The following is a 22800-nucleotide window of genomic DNA, read 5'->3' on the forward strand; positions in this document are numbered from 1 at the left end:
ATGGGCGGCATGGTAGCACAGTGGATAGCACTGTGGCTTCACAGTGCGAAGGTCCCCGGTTCAATTCCCCGCTGGGTCACTGTCTGTGCGGAGTCTGCACGTTCTCCCCGTGTGTGTGTGGGTTTCCTCCGGGTGCTCCGGTTTCCTCCCACAGTCCAAAGATGTGCAGGTTAGGTGGATTGGCCATGAAAAATTGCCCTTAGTGACCAGAAAGGATAGGAGGGGTTATTGGGTTACGGGGATAGGGTAGAAGTGAGGGCTTAAGTGGGTTGGTGCAGACTCGATGGGCCGAATGGCCTCCTTCTGCACTGTATGTTCTATGGTTTACTGGGTTATGGGGATAGGGTGGAAGTCTGGGCTTAATTGGACTGGTCTTTCCAAGGATCAGTGCAGACTCGATGGGCCAAATGGCCTCCTTCTGCACTGTAAATTCAATGTTCTATGTGACCTTTGAGCAAGAGAAATCCTTTAGGTTGGAACAAGTTGAGTAACTTTCTGACTGCTTGAAAGACTTTTGTCCTCCTGTTCGACCACTTCCCTTTCATCATCCTCATCCGTTTAAATTTCACCCACACATAATATACCGGGTAATGGGACAACGTGTCATTTGGGACCAGGATGAATGACCGTCTATCTCCAGAACCAGTCAGACTTCAGGATTGAGAAACCAACAGCGAAACAGTGGAGAAAGAGGTTAATTAAAGTGCGATCCAGTACAGAAAGTGAAATAAGGGAAAGGAGTAAGAGGGCAGCACGGTAGCATTGTGGATAGCACAATTGCTTCACAGCTCCAGGGTCGCAGGTTCGATTCCGGCTTGGGTCACTGTCTGTGCGGAGTCTGCACATCCTCCCCGTGTGTGTGTGGGTTTCCTCCGGGTGCTCCGGTTTCCTCCCACAGTCCAAAGATGTGCAGGTTAGGTGGATTGGCCATGCCAAATTGCCCTTAGTGTCCAAAATTGCCCTTAGTGTTGGGTGGGGTTACTGGGTTCTGGGGATAGGGTGGAGGTGTTGACCTTGGTTAGGGTTCTCTTTCCAAGAGCCGGTGCAGACTCGATGGGCCAAATGGCCTCCTTCTGCACTGTAAATTCTATAAAATTCTATGAAGTATTGGATTAAGAGAGAGAAAGAGACAGAAAAAGTAAGGGAAAAAAATTAATCTTACAATTTGACATGTTTAAAATCCTCTCAAAAAATTGAAAACCTGAAAAAGTGACCTATAATAGATCTTTGCCGCCATAGACCAATTGGTAGTCATTAACTCCAACCACCTTGTTCCTTGTATTTCTAATTGCCAGGCTTAACTTTCTTCGGCGAGTTTAATCAACAATTAATGTGCAAATCCAGCAAGTTCTTTGAGGCAACAGGGAGTCTGAGGGCAAGATGCTGTTTGTGTGAGGCAAACAGTGGAGAGGCAAGTTCTAGAAATTTGCAGGGCACACCGTATATTTTGAACCGTTTGATTTTCTGGCCAATTTGCACATTAATAATGGCGAGCTTTGTGAACATACTATCATTTTGGCTTTGAGAACAAACCTGACACTGAGCCATATGAGGAGATGCTAGGTCAGGTGACCTAAAGCCTGGTCAAGGTGGTTGGTTTTAAGAAGTGTCTGAAGAGGGGATAGGGGGGAAGGTGAGGTGAGAGGTTTAGGGAGGGAATTACAGAGCTTGGAGGCCCTGGAATTAGAGACGCACTCAACTCCTGAGCACAGGGGTGATAGGGGAACAAGGCTTGCTGAGAGTTAAGACATGGGTAGTGTAAAGTCTCAGGCAAGCGACCACTCGGATGCAATGACTGTAGAAAAATTTGGTTTTATTCTCCTTACTACACTCCTTCTACGCCCCAAAGGGTCTCCCGCCCCCCGGGCTGGGGTATTTATACCCCAGCAGTCCTAGGAAAAGGGGGTTAGCCCCGCCCCCTCATCTGGGTAAATTCTTTTTTTTTAAATTTAGAGTACCCAATTTTTCTTTTTCAATTAAGGGGCAATTTAGCATGGCCAATTCACCTGACCTGCACATCTTTGGGTTGTGAGGGTGAGACCCACACAGACACGGGGAGAATGTGCAAACTCCACACGGACAGTGACCCAGAGCCGGGATTGAACCTGGGACCTCGGCACCGTAGTCCCAGTGCTAACCACTGAGCCACATGCCGCCCCCCCAGACCACAGGGATTCTGATGTTGCAGATCCCTGGGCCTCCTGTCAGGTTCTAACAGGTAGCAGAGTTTCCAGTGATCCCAGATCGTTCAACATCAGTCCCAATCCTGACGAACGCCTCCAGAAGCCAGATTAAGCCGTGCGCATCAGGAATGCTGTCACCTCTCGCCTCTCCTCCCCCTCTCACTGCACATTCTGTACTCAAGGGTGAGCAGAAAAGGTACTTCTGTGGTCGGGGAAAAACCGACAGGTAAGGGCTGAGCAAATCTCAGGACATCACCTTATTAATTTCTAATGTAGCTCGTGCTCCAATAATGAAAGAGAAATCCATTATAATAAATGAAGTATCAGCAGCTCTATTTAAAAATTCATAAATCCTCGCCATTAAATGAAAATGTAATTACGGTTCTTTATTAAGATTTAAGCATCACCCTGGATTTTAAAAGTGATTTTTTTTTTTCTCTCTCACCGACTTCAACTTTTCCCGATTCAAAGTTTCTCATGACCTATAGCGGCTGGATAGATGATTGTAGTAAAAATGCATTCTCAGTGGTTCAGGGATTATTGATTGCCATATTACAGAATTGTAGAATGGTTACAACACAGAAGCAGACCATTTGGCCTACCGGTCCATGCTGGCTGTCTGTAAGAGTTACTCACCTTGTCCCACTCTCCCGCCTTTTCCCCCATAGCCCTGGAAATCTTTTTTCTTTTTGTGGAATGATTCGATTCCCTTTTGAAAGCCTTGATTGAAACTCCTCCACCGTGCTTTCAGGCAGCGCATTGCAGATCCTCTTGTGCCTCTTGGCACCCTGGTAATGCCAACCTGCCACCCTGGCAGTGCCAGGCTTCCATAGCCAGGGTGCCATGTCTCGGACCCCCCATGGGACTCCAATGGCTTCTGTGCCCCCCACCCCACCTCCTGCTTGGCATGGTCATCACGTCTGGTTTTCATTAATGGAGACCAGTAGTGGTTTATGCCAACCTCATGCTGTTCACGCCTGGGCAGAGAATCCTGGGAAGCCATGTGACTCCAGCTAAAACTCGGAAATGCATATTTAAATGAGTGTCAAGACCCATTTAAGTGTACAAATATGATTCACGCCCAGCGAGGGTGTGGATCCGATGCCATCGGCCAGGAGTTTTGCACTCCGTTCGGCACGCCGTTTAGGGGCTCTGCCACTATTCTCCGGGGATAGTGGAGTGTGCGCCATGTGCAACACGGGAGGAGAATCACCCCCAAAGTTTCTTTGCCATTTCCTTCTTACCTATTATAAATTCTCTATTCTCTTTCTGTAATGGGCCCACTTTTGCCTTCACAAATCTTTTCCTCTTTACGCACCTTAAGAAGCTTTTACAGTCCAATTTTCTATTCCTTGCTCGTTTACTTTCATATTCTATTTTCTTTCTGTATCAATTTCTTGGCACTCTTTTGCTGAATGTTTAAATTCTCCCAAATCTCAGGCTTACTACCTTGACAACTTCCCCGTGTCTGCGTGGGTTTCACCCCCACAACCCAAAGATGTGCAGGGTAGGTGGATTGGCCACGCTAAATTGCCCCTTAATTGGAAAAAGTAATTGGGTACTCTAATTTTTTTTAAAAACGTTGTAAACCTCTTCCTTTCGTCTGATCGAATCCTTAACTTCCCTTCTTAACCATGGTTGGACACCTTTCTCTGCTGTGTTTTTGTGCTTCAAAGGCATGTAAATTTGTTGCAAACCGTATATTAGTTCTTTAAATGTTAGCCATTGCCGATGGATGTTCTTCCCCACCCATCTTAGAAAACTCATACCTCATACAATCATAGAATTTACAGTGCAGAAGGAGGTAATTCGGCCCATTGAGTCTCCACTGGCCCTTAGATACAGCACCCTACTCAAGCACACGTAACCCAGTATCCCCATACCCCAGTAGCTCCCACTTAACCCTTTTTTGGACACTAAGGGCAATTTATCATGGTCAATTCACCGAACCCGCACATAGAACATAGAACATAGAACAGTACAGCACAGAACAGGCCCTTCGGCCCTCGATGTTGTGCCGAGCCATGATCACCCTACTCAAACCCACGTATCCACCCTATACCCGTAACCCAACAACCCCCCCCCCCTTAACCTTACTTTTTAGGACACTACGGGCAATTTAGCATGGCCAATCCACCTAACCCGCACATCTTTGGACTGTGGGAGAAAACTGGAGCACCCGGAGGAAACCCACGCAGACACATAGAACATACAGTGCAGAAGGAGGTAATTCGGCTCATCGAGTCTGCACCGACCCACTTAAGCCCTCACTTCCACCCTATCCCCCGAACCCAATAATCCCTCCTAACCTTTTTGGACACTAAGGGCAATTTATCATGGCCAATCCACCTAACCTGCAAGACTTTGGACTGTGGGAGGAAACCGGAGCACCCGGAGGAAACCCACGCAGACATGAGGAGAACGTGCAGTCTCCGCACAGACAGTGACCCAGCCGGGAATCGAACCTGGGACCCTGGAACTGTGAAGCAACTGTGCTAACCACTATGCTACCGTGCTGTCCTCAGTGGTTTCCCTTGTTTTGATTGAAGACCCTAGTGTCAGATTGAACTATACCACTTTCAAACCTCATGTCAAATTGTACCATGTTGGCGGCATGGTGGTGCAGTGGGTTAGCACTGTTGCCTCACGGCACCGAGGCCCCAGGTTCGATCCCGGCTCTGGGTCACTGTCCGTGTGGAGTTTGCACATTCTCCCTGTGTTTGCGTGGGTTTCACCTCCACAACCCAAAGATGTGCAGGGTAGGTGGATTGGCCACGCTAAATTGCCCCTTAATTGGAAAAAAAATAATTGGGTACTCTAAATTTATTTTTTTTAAAGTAAATTCTACCATGCTATGGTCATGCTTCCGTAAAGGATCCTTTACAGCAAGATTAATTTGCCCTTTCTCATTGCACAATACTAAATCTAAAATAGTCCGTTCTCTAGTTCCGCAACATACTGTTCTAGAAAACCATTGTTCCAGAAAACCATTGTTCCAGAAAACCATTGTTCTAGAAAAACATTCCAGGAATTCATCCTCTTCAGCACCAGAGCTAATTAGGTTTATCCAGTCTATATGTAGACTGAAGTCTAAGAAGATTGATTGTTGTGTTACCTTTGTAATACGCAACTCCTGATTTTTAAAAATTCCAAAGCCTTTTATTCGTATATAAGGAGCAAGAGGGTAACTAGAGAAAGGATTGGCCCACTCAAAGACAAAAGAGGGAATTTATGCGTGGAGTCAGAGGAAATGGGTGAGATTCTTAATGAGTACTTTGCATCGGTATTCACCAAGGAGAGGGACATGACGGATGTTGAAGCTCGGGATGAATGTTTAAATACTCTGGGTCAAGTCGGCATAAAGAAGGGGGAAGTTTTGGGTATCCTAAAATGCATGAAGGTGGACAAGTCCCCAGGACCGGATGGGATCTATCCCAGGTTACTGAGGGTAGCGAGGGACGAAATAGCTGGGGCCTTAACAGATATCTTTGCAGCATCCTTGAGCACGGGTGAGGTCCCGAAGGACTGGAGAATTGCTAATGTTGTCCCTTTGTTTAAGAAGGGTAGCAGGGATAATCCAGGGAATTATAGACCTGTGAGCTTGACGTCAGTGGTAGGTAAACTGTTGGAGAAGATACTGAGGGATAGGATCTATTCACATTTGGAAGGAAATAGACTTATCAGTGATAGGCAGCATGGTTTTGTGCAGGGAAGGTCATGTCTTACAAACCTAATAGAATTCTTTGAGGAAGTGACAAAGTTAATTGATGAGGGAAGGGCTGTAGATGTCATATACATGGACTTCAGTAACGCGTTTGATAAAGTTTCCCATGGCAGGTTGATGGAAAAAGTGAAGTCGCATGGGGTTCAGGGTGTACTAGCTAGATGGTTAAAGAACTGGCTGGGCAACAGGAGACAGAGAGTAGTGGTGGAAGGGAGTGTCTCAAAATGGAGAAAGGTGACTAGTGGTGTTCCACAGGGATCCTTGCTCGGACCACTGTTGTTTGTGATATACATAAAAGATATGGACGAAGGTATAAGTGGTCTGATGAGCAAGTTTTCAGATGATACTAAGATTGGTGGAGTTGCAGATAGCGAGGGGGACTGTCAGAGAATACAGAAAAATATAGATAGATTGGAGAGTTGGGTAGAGAAATGGCAGATGGAGTTCAATCCAGGCAAATGCATTTTGGAAGATCCAATTCAAGAGCGGACTATATGGTCAATGGAAGGGTCCTGGGGAAAATTGATGTACAGAGAGATCTGGGAGTTCAGGTCCATTGTACCCTGAAGGTGGCAACGCCCTTAGTGTCCAAAATTGCCCTTAGTGTGGTTGGGTGGGGTTACTGGGTTATGGAGATAGGGTGGTGTGGGCTTGGGTCGGGTGCTCTTTCCAAGAGCCGGTGCAGACTTTATGGGCCGAATGGCCTCCTTCTGCACTGTAAATTCTATGATCTATGATGTGGTGGATAGCGTTAGACTTCAGAAAGGGGCTATGAAAGTGGTGCCATTACCAGAAACAATCACCTCTGGCATGCCATACGTTGCAAAAGGACTTCCCAAACGTGCCTTACAGCTATGAAGTACTTTTTGAAGTGTAGTCACTACTGTATATATAGGAAACCGGGTGGTCAATCTGTGCACAGCAAGCTCCCACAAACAGCAATGTGACAATGAGTGGGAAATCTGTTTTTGTGATGTTGACTGAGGGGTACATTTGATCCAGGGCATCAGAGGGATTTCTCTGCTCTTCATCAAAATAGTGCACTTACTTTGAGGGAAGACACGGCCGTTTAAAAGTCTCACCCCCAGGAGGCTCCACCAGTGCAGCACACCCTCTCTCACCCACAGCTCTCGTCTCTGGAGCAGGACATGAACCCACAACCTTTTGTTTCAGAGGGGGAAGTGCTACCAACTGAGCAACAGCTGGCACCAAGATACAAAAAGCACTCGTGTTTCACAGACTTTGTTGCATTGTAATCAGTGGTAACGATCAAACGAATACAGCCTTCGGTATTCTCTTACCGTGTGGGAGATCAGTTTACATTAACATTAGTGTGACAGGGGAGCGAATATTACGCTTGTAAGTAGTGTCTGCTATGGAGAAGACTGCGAATATCTTCACTATATTATGAATGTGGCGTCAAGTGCAAATACAAGCTTCATTTTTATATTCAATGGTTTTTGAACATACTCTTCTTTTGTTGAACCACATTGCGGGGGTGGTGCTGTAGTGGTATTGCCATTGCACTAGGAAGCCAGATGCCCAGGTGAAGTTTTAGAGACACAGGTTCAAATCCCACCACAGCAGTTGATGGAACTTAAAATTCAATTAATAAATTGAATTAATTTAATTAATAAATTAATAAAACTTAATAAAGCTGGGCCTTGATTCTCCATTGCCACTCAGCTGTAAGTGGTGTTCCAACAAAAACTCCTTTCAACAGAGAATCCCAGCTACAAGTGAGGTCCGTTAGTCCAGCCCTAGTCTCAGTAATGGTGACTGCAGATTAGGGAAGGAAATCTGCCACCTGTACATGGTCTAGACTCCCACAGCAATGTGGTTAACTCTTAAATGGCTGAGCAAGCCACTCAGTTGTGTTAAAATGCTACACAACCTAAAAAGGAATAAAACCCGGCAGATTATCTTCACTGTTGCCGGGTCAACATCCTGGAACTCCCTCCCTAACAGCACTGTGGGTGTACCTACACCACATGGACTGCAGCGGTTCAAGAAGGCAGCTCACCACCACCTTCTCAAGGGGCAATTTGGGATGGGCAATAAATGAGCCTAGCCAGCGAGGCTCACTTCCTTTGGAAGATTAAAAGAAAATGTGTGAGAGGTGCCTGCCAAGTTTCAGTCAGATGGATTGTGACTCATTTTAAACTTAATAAGCACTGCTTGTTGAGTTCAAATGGATTTGTGGTCAGTCATACTCATTAATTATGGGTCTCACTCCTAGCTGTCCTGTGATTTAGTCAATTGTGGAGAAACTTAAAGACAGTAATTCCAGTAAGCAGTTGAGGTGGTTTACGTCAACACCTTCCAGGCAGTGTTTACAATCTGGGACTTTGGCGACTTTACGTAAGGTTATGTATTTTTCTCTCATCCAGATTGTGACGGATCTGAGTGAAAACCTCACCTCACAAGTGTTTTTTTAACCCTCAATTTCTTTGAGCCTTATGTGGAGACACTGGGACCAATCTCTGGATCGTCAGACAGGACAAGATGCGCATCAGAGCCCTATGGACCGATATGAGAATTACAATTTCAATTTACGATTCAAACCTACCCTCTCACCCACCTACCCACTCACCCACCCACCCATCCACCCACCTACCCCCTCACCCACCTACACCATCACCCATCTACCCACTCACCCACCCACCCATCCACCCACCTACCCCCTCACCCACCTACACCATCACCCACCTACCCATTCACCCACCCACCCATCCACCCATCTACCCCCTCACCCACCTACACCCTCACCCACCTACCCCGTCACCCACCGACACCATCATCCACCTACCCACTCACCCACCCACCCATCCACCCATCTACCCCCTCACCCACCTACCCACTCACCCACCCACCCATCCACCCATCTACCCCCTCACCCACCTACCCCCTCACCCACCTACCCCCTCACCCACCGACACCATCACCCACCTACCCACTCACCCACCCACCCATCCACCCACCTACCCCCTCACCCACCTACCCCCTCACCCACCGACACCATCACCCACCTACCCACTCACCCACCCACCCATCTACCCCCTCACCCACCTACACCCTCACCCACCTACCCCCTCACCCACCGACACCATCACCCACCTACCCACTCACCCACCCACCCATCCACCTATCTACCCCCTCACCCACTTACAACCTCACCCACCTACCCCCTCACCCACCGACACCATCACCCACCTACCCACTCACCCACCCACCCATCCACCCACCTACCCCCTCACCCACCTACACCATCACCCACCTACCCATTCACCCAACCACCCATCCACCCATCTACCCCCTCACCCACCTACCCCCTCACCCACCTACCCCGTCACCCACCGACACCATCACCCACCTACCCACTCACCCACCCACCCATCCACCCATCTACCCCCTCACCCACCTACACCCTCACCCACCTACCCCCTCACCCACCGACACCATCACCCACCTACCCACTCACCCACCCACCCATCCACCTATCTACCCCCTCACCCACTTACAACCTCACCCACCTACCCCCTCACCCACCGACACCATCACCCACCTACCCACTCACCCACCCACCCATCCACCGATCTACCCCCTCACCCACTTACAACCTCACCCACCTACCTCCTCACCCACCTACAACCTCACTCACCTACCCACTCACCCACCCACCCATCCACCCACCTACCCCCTCACCCACCTACCCCGTCACCCACCGACACCATCACCCACCTACCCACTCACCCACCCACCCATCCACCCATCTACCCCCTCACCCACCTACACCCTCACCCACCTACCCCCTCACCCACCGACACCATCACCCACCTACCCACTCACCCACCCACCCATCCACCTATCTACCCCCTCACCCACTTACAACCTCACCCACCTACCCCCTCACCCACCGACACCATCACCCACCTACCCACTCACCCACCCACCCATCCACCGATCTACGCCCTCACCCACTTACAACCTCACCCACCTACCTCCTCACCCACCTACAACCTCACTCACCTACCCACTTACCACCTCACTCACCCATCCATTCGCCCACCTACAATGGACAAAAGAGCTGAACTCCAGAGGTGAGGTGAGAGTGGCTGCCGTTGACATCAAGGCAGCATTTGATTGAGTTTGGCATCAAGGAGCCCGAGCTAAACTGGAGTCAATGGGAATCAGGGGGAAAACTCTCCGCTGGTTGGGGTCATACCCGGCACAAAGGAAGATGGTTGTGGTGGTCGGAGGTCAGTCATCTCAGCTCCAGGAGTTCCTCAGGATAGTGTCTTAGACCCAACCATCTCCAGCTGCTTCATCGATCACCTCCCTTCCATCATAAGGTCAGGATTGGGGATGTTTGCGGATGACTGCACAATGTTCAGCACCATTCATGACTCCTCAGATAATGAAGCAGCCCGTGTCCAAATGCAGCAAAACCTGGGCAATATCCAGGCTTGGGGCTGGCAAGTGGCAAGCTACATTTGTGCCACACAAGTGACAGGCAATGACCACCTCCTACAAGAGAGAAGAGGATCTAACGTTGCCCCTTGACATTCAATGGCATTACCATCGCTAAATCCCCACCATCAACATCCTGGGGGTTACCATTGATCAGAAACTGAACTGGACCCAGCCATATAAATACTGTGGCTACCAGAGCAGGCCAAAGACTAGGAATCCTACAGCGAGTAACTCACGTCCTGACCCCCCCAAAAGCCTGTCCACCATCTACAAGGCACAAGTCAGGAGTGGGATGGAATACTCTCCACTTGCCTGGATGAGTGCAGCTCCAACAACACTCAAGAAGCTCAACACCATCCAGGACAAAGCAGCCCCGCTTGATTGGCACCCCATCCACAAACATTTACTCCCTCCACTACCGACGCACAGTGGCAGCCGTGTGTCCCATCTACAAGATGCACTGCAGCAACTCACCAAGGTTCCTTAGACAGCACCTTCCAAACCCACGACCCCTACCATCTAGAAGGACAAAGGGAGCAGATACCTGGGAACCCCACCACCTGGAGGTTTCCCTCCAAGTCACTCCCCATCCTGACTTGGAAATATATCGGCCGTTCCTTCACTGTCGCTGGGTCAAAATCCTGGAACTCCCTCCCTAACAGCACTGTGGGTGTACCTACACCACATGGACTGCTGCGGTTCAAGAAGGCAGCTCACCACCACCTTCTCAAGGGGCAATTAGGGATGGGCAACAAATGCTGATCTAGCCAGCGACTCCCACATTTTGTAAATTAATTAAAAAGACCTCTTCCACCGACCCCCTCACCCGCCTACCCCCTCACCCGCCTACCCCCTCACCCACCTACCCCCTCACCCGCCTACCCCCTCACCCGCCTACCCCCTCACCCACCTACCCCCTCACCCACCTACCCACTCACCCGCCTACCCCCTCACCCACCTACCCCCTCACCCACCTACCCCCTCACCCACCTACCCCCTCTTCCACCTACCCCCTCACCCGCCTACCCCCTCACCCGCCTACCCCCTCACCCACCTACCCCCTCACCCACCTACCCACTCACCTGCCTACCCCCTCACCCACCTACCCACTCACCCACCTACCCCCTCACCCACCTACCCCCTCACCCACCTACCCCCTCACCCGCCTACCTCCTCAGACGGTCCTGGAAGAAATGCGCAGCAGCGTCGGGTTGGGGGAATTTTTAAGTGCACCGGCAATCCGGTCATCATTACAGCTTTTCCTTCATTTTTAACCTTTTTCCCAACCCTCTCCTCCTATTCATGTCCCTCAAAGACGCTTTGTTTGTTTTCAAATTTTAACTTTTCAGGAAATCGAATGATAATGTGGAAAGACACTTGGGGCTGGATTCTCCGATCCTGCGGCCGGTGGGGGGGCTAGCAGACCTCGGCTTTACCTGCAGATACGGCCGGAGAATGGCAACATGGCGCCAGCTGTGTACGGACCTGGCCTACCAAAAACTGCCCCCCCTGTAGCCAGCCTCACCACCCTCAGACCACCCCCCCACTAGTCCCCCTAGCCCCTGCCGAAGTGCCCCCCCTGCCAGCGGAACGGCTCCTCCCCCCTCGACTGTGGCGGCGCTAGACTCAGTCCTCTCCGAGCGGTGTGAGCGACATCGTCGGGGACTCGGCCCATCGGGCGTGGAGCATCGAGGGAGGGCCTCAGGTGACGTCCTGAGACTGTCTCAATGGCGCGCGGCGTGTATCCCCGAGTATGCCATTTTTCAGGGGGTGGAGCATCGCAAAAACAGCGCCGCCCCCAATTCCGGCGTAAACAACGATTCTCCAATCGCCGAACGCGATTTCAGCGTCGGCGATGGGAGAATCCAGGCCAGTCGATCTCTCTCTCTATTTCTGCCTCCCCCATCTCTCTTTCACTCTTTCTGTCACTCCTGCTGAACATCACTCCCTTGCAATAACAATAAGAGTCTCTCACAAGTATAGCATTTTCAATTTATAATTTAAACAAAATGACCTCTGCAATAATTGCAGAAAACATTTTGATGGATTTGTTGCAGGGTGGGGTGCATAGGGAATAATATATTCCTACCAAATGACCAGATTGTGACATTACACGGTACTTTCCATTTTGAACAATAACGTTGCAAAAAAAATTGATAAGACAACAGAAGTTAGGCTTTTACAGATAGATGTGCATGCAGATGTAAGATTTTTAACAAGTCAAAGATTGAAATTGTTTTATTCATGTGCAGCTGCCATAAAGCAAATTTCAGAACTCAAGCTACGAGCCGCTCCTGACCCCCACTTGCCTCATGTTTCCAACCTGACAAAAGGCGATACGTCTATGTTCGGGGGCAAAGTCCAAGTAATTTCTAATTGCGCCTGGAACCAGACTTGGACAAGAACCTTGACATCACTGACTGGTTTTTGATATTAAAGAAAGGGCTGATGCAATATGTCAAGTGTAAAATCAGGTCAAGTGTCCCTGCCATTTGCATTCCTTTGTGTAAATGATGAGTTTGCACTCATGGTTTTCACAGGGACCTCAGAGAAACCTCATTGCTTCAGGGGCAGTGCTTGCAAAACTGTGGTACTTTGGGAGCAAATCACAGGAAGTGCTAAAGTTCCCAGGGTTTATTTTGTCATTCGTTATTGGGATGTGGGTGTCGCTGGCTCGGCCAGCATTTATTGCCCATTCCTAATTGCCCCGTGAGAAGGTGGTGGTGAGCTGTCGTCTTGAACCGCTGCAGTCCATGTGGTGTAGGCACACCCACAGTGCTGTTAGGGAGGAAGTTCAAGGATGTTGCCCCAGTGACAGTGAAGGAACGGCCGATATATTTTCCAGTCAGGATGGTGAGTGACTTGGAGGGGAACCTCCAGGTGGTGGGGTTCCCAGGTATCTGCTGCCCTTGTCCTTCTAGATGGTAGTGATCATGGGTTTGGAAGATGCTGCTGAAGGGGCTTTGGTGAGTTACTGCAGTGCATTTTGTAGATGGTACACAAGGCTGCCACTCTGCGTTAGTGGTGAATGTTTGTGGATGGGATGCCAATCAAGCGGGGCTGCGTTGTCCTGGATGGTGTTGAGCTTCTTGAGTGTTGTTGGAGCTGCACTCATCCAGGCAAATGGAGAGTATTCCATCACACTCCTGACTTGTGCCTTGTAGATGTGATTGAGAGCAAAAGTCCTGCTTGATTTCGACCCCATTACCTTGGCCATACAAATCTCTGCGTGCTGGAGAACATCAGATTCCATCCAAATCCTAGTATCAGGCCGCCTGTTTATAAACACTCTTGCCATGATTTACAGCTCCTGGCAACTCAAAACAGCTAAGTGTTTTCAGCTGTTAGAAAAGAGGAAGTGAAACCACTTAGCTGCTTTGGTATGGTCAGGAGCCCTCAATCATTGCAAGAATGTTACAAACATTGTGGCTACCATTAAAGCAGGATACTTGAGATGCATTCAAGTGTGAAGGGAAAGATAAATTAACCAACTTCCTAAGCAGCTGTGTCTGAACCATTGATCTGTCAATCACAGGCAGGTGAAAGGTATTGCTCTGTGAAATTGAATGAATGCTTCTCATTTCAAAGGGTGTCAAGGGATTTGAAGCCTTTTCAATTGTTGTGGCTTTGGAGAAAGCCTCTGACACTTGTAACAACGGCTGCTTTAAACACTTTTGTCTGAGGCAGCAGATGTTAGGAAAGGGTTCCTACTTTGATTCTCCACTGGACTGCTCTTCAGCTGTCAGCAGTTGAGACTGAGAAGGCCACATCAGAATTTTAAAAACTCAGAGCAGGAGGATGCCGTTCAGCAGAGGACTGCCTGTGATCACTATGCCAAGGGTGATCTTCAGGTTCTGAAGGGCTGGAAGAGGCAGACCAGACAAAGGACCCCCATCGCAGGGGTATGGGTCCAGGGTCAATCCCTCTCTCACAACCCAAGTCCACCCAACTCCCAGGATCCTTGGGGGACCCCCTCCCTCTGCAACCTGGCAGCGGCAGAGGGGCATATGGGATGACCTCCTTGACTCCTTCAGAGTCCACCATGCCAGAGCTCAGCTTGGCCATATTACACCAAAGCCCGCCCAATAGATTTCCCGCTGTGAAGTTGGAGCAACACACGGGAGGTGCAGAATTCAATTGCATGCAAATCACTATTTTGCATTTTCCCGCCAGCGCGGGGCAGGTAGCACGCTGTGGCCTAATATCTTACATGCAGCGAGGGAGCGGAGAATGGGAATGGGTCTGACGCCCAGCACCGATCCCGTTTTTCTGCCGACATTCCATTGTCTGCCTAATCGGGATTCCCAATCGCAGCGGCGGTGAATGGAGAATCCCAATCAAGGTGTTCAATGAATTCGCTGTGACATAACTGCCACCTACTGACCACCAGAGATATTGCAGGCGGCATGTTGTACTTCTGTTAATGAGTGGTACCTTTTCAGCATCCTTACCATGAGACAATACAAACATTTCATTTGAGAGTACGAGATGTCATTTTGAAGAAACAAACAAATATTAATGCCTGATGCTAATGTTTTAGGCCAAGCTAAACCTCAGAATTGTGTCTGAGTACCAAATACGAAATGAGCTGACAAGAAAATGAAATCCTTCCAGTCCCTCACTGCTTATTGGGTTTTAGTTTTGGGTACAAAGAGATTTAAAGAGTCATCATCGAGAGCTAATCATCAACTATAGCTTGTCACCATCTACAAGCCAGTGGCCACCAGGCACCAGAAGCTATGTGCCTCCAAGGCATGAGAAGACAGCGTTCTGCTAGTAGGTAGCCACCAAATGCAGCTTGCCCGAAACAGTGAGTAAGTTCCCCAGGTTACAGGAGGCACACAGCAATGTAGTCATTATCAAAAGCATTTGCAAAGCAGCAGAAATGACAGCAGAGGGGTAGAGGTGAGAGAGCTCGCCAGTCTTTACTTGGTACAATGGACTCACGGCCACATTCTTGACTACCCAACATCAGAAAAGCCGACAACAGGGTCACTCCTGAATATATGCCTCTGACATGTAACCACACTGGATGTGGTACATCATTTCCACAGCTTATACTTTATAGAGCACCTTTAATGCAACACAATCTCCCAAAGTGACAAAAGGTTGGTCAAAGAGTTTGATTTTAAGCAGGACAGCCAGGTAGAGAGGTGAAGGGGTTAGGGAAGGAATTCCAGAGCTTGGGGCCTAGATACAGTGGAGAAATTAAAATTGGGGATGGTCAAAAGGCCTGAATTAGATGGTTTATGGAGCATAGAATGTGGGAGACCAGCCAGGAGTGTGTTGGGATAGTCTTGTCTCGAGGTAATGAAGGTATGGGCGAGGGCTTCAGCAGCCAATGAGCTGAGGCCGGGATGAAGTCAGGTGATATTACAGAGTTAAAGCTAAGGGGCTGGATTGTCCGCACCCCGATTCCAAAATCGCGGCTGGCGATGGGGCGGAGAATCCAGTTTGACGCCGAAAACGGGCCGGGTGCCGGTTCAGTGATTTTCCGGGCACCAGAAGTGGTGTCACCGGGGAGTAGGCCACACCGCCGGGGGCCATTGCCAGAGGCTCACTCCGACATCCTCTGTCCCTGACCAGCTGAGTTCCCGATGGCGTGGATCTAACCTGGTCCTGCTGGTCGGGATACTTGCGTGGTGGCTGCATACTCAGTCCGCGGTTGCCCTGGTCAGAGGCCGGCCGATCAGAGGCCAGGGGGGAGTCTAAAAGGTGGCTGGGGAATGTTCGTGCAGAGGTTGAGGATCAGGCGTGTGGCCGATTGGGGGTCTCTTTTTTGGGTGCAGCTCTGCGGTCTGAGTCCGCCATGGAGCTCGCGGCTGCTGGAGGCCGCCACCCTGCGCATGTGCAACCTTTGTCCCGGAAGTGAGGGGGTCCGTATCTGCAGCAAAAGCTGAGAGATTTACTCCGGGTCCCTGCTAGCCCCCTGCAGGGATTGGGAATTCCAGTCCCTTTAATCCAGGATTTTCAGGAATAAAATTCCACCGTTTTAACGCCGGCGTGGGGACATAGTCCTAATAATGGAGAATCCAGCCCAAGGTATGTCCAAATGTGCATTATTTAGACTGCAGAGATGTGCCCATATTTGTGAAGAAAGGAATGGGTTGGTAAACTAGATGTGATATTATATAACAAAATAAAACAGGAATAAAACTACCATCCCATTTTTTTGGGAACTTTCCTGTGGTGTAAGGGTGGCAGGGCTGGGGTACTTGTGCCCTTTTGGTTCGGTTGCTGACGAGAGGAGGCGTTGCCTGAGTGGGAGATTTACGGTCGGCCAAATGAAGATCCCGCCTCTTTGGCGGTGACGAAGGCGGGGGGGGCGTTCCCTTTAAGACGTGGTTACGTCACGACCGTGGGGGGGAGGAACGGGGAAACGCCGCGGTCTGATTGGCCGCTGGGGAGAGTTTGAAATCAGACCGCGAACAAACGACCTGCAGCAACGGAGCAGGCGCGGGGCGGAGAGCGGGAGGCCGGACCGGAGGTACTGAGCGGTAAGATCCCCCCTCCCGGTAACAGCGGCCTGCTGTTCACACCTTCTCTCCCCCCCCCCCCCCCCCCGGGGACGGCTGCTGCGGCTCCTTCCCGGTCGGAGCCGGGCTCCGGGAACTAAGCGACAAAGAGCGGGAAGAGCCGTTTGCCTCCCTCCTGATCAATGGGGAGCCCAAGCGGCGTTGCCCAGTGAGCTGCCCTCCCTGATCAGCCAGATATCTCCAACATGGTCCAGCAAAGACTAAATCACTGGGTGCACACAATCTGCAGGAAGAGGCCATTCAGCCCATCGAATGTGAACTGGCCCTCGGACAGAGCACCCTACCTCGGCCCCACTCACTTCCCCCATCTATCCCCTAACCTGTCCATCCCTGGACACGGGTAATTTAGCACAGCGAATAGGAGCTGTTGGAGGCCCTTCGAGCCTGCTCTCATTCATTATGATCATGGCTGATCATAATCTTTATTGTCACAATTATTATACCCTTTTCTTCCCATGTACTTAATGATCTGTTGAGCTGCTCGCAGAAAAATACTTTTCACTGTACCTCGGTACAAGTCGCAATAAACAAATCCAATCCAAATGATACAATATTGTCACATGGGGTAGCACAGTGGATAGCACTGTGCCTTAACAGCGCCAGGGTCCCAGGTTTAATTCCGGCTTGGGTCACTGTCTGTGTGGAGTCTGCACGTTCTCCCCGTGTCTGCGTGGGTTTCCTCCGGGTGCTCCGGTTTCCTCCCACAATCCCGAAAGACGTGCTGTTGGGTGAATTGGACATTCTGAATTTTCCCTTTGTGACCCGAACAGGCGCCGGAATGTGGCAACTAGGGGCTTTTCACAGTAACTTCATTACAATGTAAGTTTACTTGTGACAATAAAGATTATTATTAAAGATTAGTGTCACAAGTCGGCTTACATTAACACTGCAATGAAGTTACTGTGAAAGCCCCTAACAGCACGTCTTTCGGGACTTGTGGGAGGAACCTGGATACGGGGAGAACATGCAGACTCCCCACTGACAGTGATCCAAGTCAGAAATTGAACCTGGGACCCTGGAGCTGTGAAACAACAGTGCTAGTCACTGCTGCCATCATCAATTTCAATACCCTGACCCTACCTATTTCCTCTCTTCTCTTCCCCCCCCCCCCCCCCATATCCCTTTAGCCCCAAAATGAAATTGATCCACTGGATCTGCACATCCCTGGGCTTTCAAAAATCAGTTTTGTATTTCTATAGCACTTTTCCCATCCTCTTGGCATCTCCCCCCCCCCCCCCCCCCCATTGCATCAAGTCCAGTGTTCTGTTTGAACTGTGGTGACTGTTGTAATGTAGGAAACATGACTGTCAATTTGTGCACTACAAGATCGTGCAAACAGCCATGTGATAATGACCGGATCATCTGTTTTTTCTGATTTTGAATGAGAGATTAAATATTGGCCAGGATACCAGGGATAGTTCCTTCTTTTCCCCCTTGCTCTTCTTCAAAATAATGCCATGGGATCTTCTGTATACACCTCTCATTCAAAAGTCAGCACAATGACAGTGCAGTAGTCACTCAGTGCTGCACCAGGAACGTCCACCCCAGTTCCCAGTCTTAGTTCTCTGGAGTGGGACTTAAATCCACGATCTTTGGATTTGGAAGTGAAAGTGATAGCGACTGTTTTGTGCATTACAATAATACAATTGCCAACCTTGTGTATACTCAGCACACAAGAGCATTGGGTGAGGTGGGAAATAGACTTTCCTTCCCTCCCAATGAAAGCATTATCGGCTAACTTTAATGGTGTGTTAGTTGCACTTGTGTAGTTTCAGTTAAGTAATTTCAGGCCATAGCATTGTCTGCCCAACGCTACTGCAATCCTGAGACATTACATTTCTGGTCTTGTATTGTGTTCTTGTGGGCATGAGTGGGTTGTGGTTATGTATCAGCGTTTAATGATGCTTTTGTGCCTTTGCTGTGCTCAGCACCTCAATGCTTGTACTTATTGCAGACCGAAGCAATAGTTTCAAAACTTTTTTTGTTCTATTTGAATGTGAGTGGCAACAGGTCCCATGTTATTTGCACTAAATTGAACCGTTTTCCTCATTCCGTTAACAGTACAGCTTGGAGCACAGCCCATTTGCCATTCAGTGCTGTTAGCACTTGGATTCTTAAACACTTAACGGAGCTGTTTCATCCGATCTGAGAGATGATTTCAGCTATTTTTCGCAAATGAAGTTTTCTGTGGAAGAAATATTGTTAAAAATCTCAATGTCCAAAAATTGTGGAATCACTGCATTGCCTTTTATGTTGCTGGAGGCTTCTTGGCTGAAGCATGTCCTCTGGGATTCTTCAGCTTGTGTTGTTGGTTTCAATTAAATTCTGCAGAAATTATTCTTTAAATTGTTATCATTTGTGATTGGACATGCACAGTTTAATGAAGTATTATTTTTGTCACCACCACATCAAACTCAGTCCTTCATTCTGGCTGGTGAAATCATAACACTCCAAATTTCTACTGAGTAAATATTACATTTCTACTGTTGAGTGGCAGTGCATACTCTGTGGCACTGTGTTTATGCAAACCCCCATTACTCCAGGTCTCATAATTTATAAATTATAATAAGACTGTTGAGGGGATCGGAAGGGTAAACCAAACCAATCGCCATCTTTGGGCTGACAGCCATTTTATGATTTTTCAAGGGAACATCTGACTGCACCCGTACATGTGGCATGTCTTGTAACTTCCAGCCAAACGTGGTTCCCTGCAGGTGGAGTCGTGGAGAGAAGATTAGCTTCACCTTAAACTACCTGTCAGGCTAAAATTCAGTTGGCGGAAGATAAGACTCTTGTCTTGGTTTTTGTCGCCTTGCAAGTCCAGTGTGTACATGAGAGCATTTCATTTTAAAACTCTAGTTTAAAACTGAGGAGTATGTGAAAGCTGTGTTACTATTCTAGTTGCAATTATGTTTTAACCTTTGTTTCATATATAGGAAAATGGAATCTGCGATGGTCACTCTACGGAACATGTTCGAGCAGTTGCTCAGACAGATGGAAGTACTAAATGAAGGCATTGAGCCACGTAAGCATATATAATTTTGCCAATGTTGGTCATGATCAGTGAGATTATGCATCTAATTTACTTTTGAGATGCTTAAAATCCTGGGTATTTGGTACAAAGCCAACAGGATAGGGATTCCAACCCGGTTTGGTGGGCTGGAGAACTGTGTCACAGCCTCGTGGACCAGCCAAAATGGTTATAATGCAAAAGCAGTTAACTTCCTTCAAACATAAAGATTTCAACTGTTTGAACCAATTTGCTAATTCCTTACTTTTACTTGTCGTAACAGGGGAATGACAATGCCTTGTATTAAATTCTACAGATTTAGTAACAATTGTTTCTCTTGACGGAATGACTCGGTAGTTAATATACATGCAATTTCCACTTGTTACTTAGCATATTCATTTATTGAAGCTGAGCGTTTCTCCACTCCACCCTCAATATCTGTACCAGCCTCCCCGGACAGGCGCCGGAATGTGGCGACTAGGGGCTTTTCACAGTAACTTCATTGAAGCCTACTCGTGACAATAAAGCGATTTTCATTTTTTCATTTTCAATATCTATGCAGTCTGCCCCTGGCTGATCTGCTCTGTGTGCTGGTTCCTCTGACTCCCATTCTGCTTTCCCTGGTATCAGCTATAGCAGTGTTCTGCAAACTTTCTTTCTGGGGACCCATTTTTACCAGCCGGCTGACCTGCGCGACCCACCATTTTCTCTTGCCTTGTTTGCTGCAGACAAAAATGGAGGAAATGGTTTTGGGTCCCTTTGGCCCTCGTACACGCTCCTCCAATGGAACCTGTTGGATGAAGGTGAAGCCTTCCGGTGTCGGAAAGTATGGAGTCTCCATCTGTCCAAAGTTCTGATTTTTTTTTTCCTGTGAACCTTTATCAAATAAACTCCCTCCCCCCTGAACTTGTAAAAAAAAAAACTAAGAGTAAAATGAGTAAAATAAATGAAAAAAATGAATAAAACTCACCCGAACTTGTAAAAAAAAATGAATAAATTAAATGAAAAAAATAAAAATTAAATGAATAATAACCACTACAGAACTTTTAAAACAAAAAGCTGCAACGGTTTTTAAGAAAATAGCGGGTGTACTGCGCATGCGTGCCCGATGCGCATGCGCGCCGATCATCGTGCGAGCATATGCAATGCGGGCAAATTTTTTTTTAACATGTTTGCAGCCAGCGTTATGAAAAGCCAGCTGCTGCGCGGGGATTTGCGCGATCGGGAGCGCCGCGGACAACGCAGGTGGGTCGCGCCCCGACTTTGAAGAACTGATGAACCCTATGCAGAAGGGGGCCATTTGGCCCATCGAGTCTGCATCAACACTTGGAAAGAGCATCCTACCTAACCTTTTGGACACTTAAGGGGCAATTTATCATAGCCACATCTTACCTAACCACATCTTTCGACTGGGAGGAATCCAGAGCACTCCAAAAAAACCCACGCAGACACTGGGAGAGCGAACAAACTTCGCGCAGACAGTGACCCAAGGCCAGAATTGAACTCTGGTCCCTGGCGATGTGAGGCAGCAGTGCTAACCACTGTGCTGCCCCGTGTTGCTTACATTTCTCGCTGCTCAAATTGTTCCCACTCAATGTCTTTCCCCCTTATGACTTCAATGGCTCTCTTCTCTGTTTTATTTCTCCCTGCCCCAGAATAATGGTGGGATTATTTTGAACCAGCCTGTCCTTGAGTGTCCCTTTTCATCTGAGGAGGAGAGCGCAGCAAAATTTGCATTATAAACCCAAATTGAAAATGAGTCACGGGGCATCACATGGGCTAAATCGCCATGGCAACTAGCCACAGGACCGAGGCAATGTTTTGGAAACTTTAGTTTGGAACATCTTTAACGTCTGACAGTGTTATATATAATTTTAAACCCAGTAGTGCCTATTGGTTGATATTGTCATATGTACTGAAGTACAGTGAAAAGTATTTTCCTGCAGCTGAGGGAACGTACACAGTCATACATAGTAAACAAAAGAATAATCAACAGAGTACATTGACAAATGGTACATCGACAAACAGTGATTGGTTACAGTGCGGAACAGGGCCAAACAAGAGCAGCATAGGGCGTCGTGAATAGTGTTCTTACAGGGAACAGATCGGTCCGAGGGAGAGTTGTTGAGTCTAGAAGCTGTGGGAAGAAGCTTTTGGCAAAGGAAATGGCAAGACTTGATGGATAGTGTGGAGACCGAATAAGCATGTTACATTGGCGAGCACTTAATTATAACCATACCTTTTTTCCAACAGAGTTTATTCAGTTAGCCAGAAACTTCGAAGAGTGCAGAAGAAAATGGCAAAAGACTGAGCTGGAGCTGACCCGTGCCGCAGAGTGCCTAACAAAGGCTGAGACAGAACGGAGCGCACTTGATGTCAAATTGAAGCACGCTCGTAACCAAGTTGACGTAGAAATGAAACGTCGGCAGAAAGCAGAAACAGAGTGCGAAAGACTGGTATGTCTGGCTGATTTTAAAACTTCATTCCAAACCCAGTGCTTAAAAACTGTGTTTCATAATTTCTGGATACAGGGATTGAGTAACCACCTTGTAATATTGAAGGAACATAGTGCACTTAGCCAAACAAACTGCAACATCTGTTTAAAGCTTTCTCCTTCAACCTTCTTGCTATTGTTATGGTGTGGCAACTGTTTTCAAAAGCAAATTTATCCTTGGGGACCAGAAGCTGCACCTTTTATTCACTGGATGAGGACTAGTGTGCCCAGTTATAAGCATTTAAGGCCCAATTGTGACTAAACCACTAGTGGGGAAGTACAGTCTTGCATTCTCCCATCAACTCTTGGCAGGTTGCAAATGATACATTGCCAGGTCAATATATGCAGGCTAAAACTACTTGACTTCGATTTATTTAAAG

General features: G+C 48.3%; 1 protein-coding gene across 3 annotated transcripts in view; it reads left to right on the plus strand.

Moving 5' to 3' along the window:
- The window catches only part of racgap1 (Rac GTPase activating protein 1), a 65360-nt gene that overhangs the window by 10621 nt on the left and 31939 nt on the right, over positions 1-22800 (plus strand). Inside the window, exons 1-3 of one of the 3 annotated variants that reach the window (XM_038786530.1) lie at positions 16773-16877; positions 19853-19941; positions 22180-22382. In XM_038786530.1, the coding sequence (XP_038642458.1) occupies positions 19857-19941; positions 22180-22382 (288 nt within the window). In that variant the 5' untranslated portion in view covers positions 16773-16877; positions 19853-19856. Of the gene's footprint in view, positions 1-16772; positions 16878-19852; positions 19942-22179; positions 22383-22800 lie in introns of those variants that run through there. The other 2 variants (XM_038786531.1, XM_038786529.1) reach the window with 2 other exon arrangements.

This window comes from Scyliorhinus canicula, chromosome 28, assembly GCF_902713615.1.
Source record: "Scyliorhinus canicula chromosome 28, sScyCan1.1, whole genome shotgun sequence".
Lineage (NCBI taxonomy): Eukaryota > Metazoa > Chordata > Chondrichthyes > Carcharhiniformes > Scyliorhinidae > Scyliorhinus > Scyliorhinus canicula.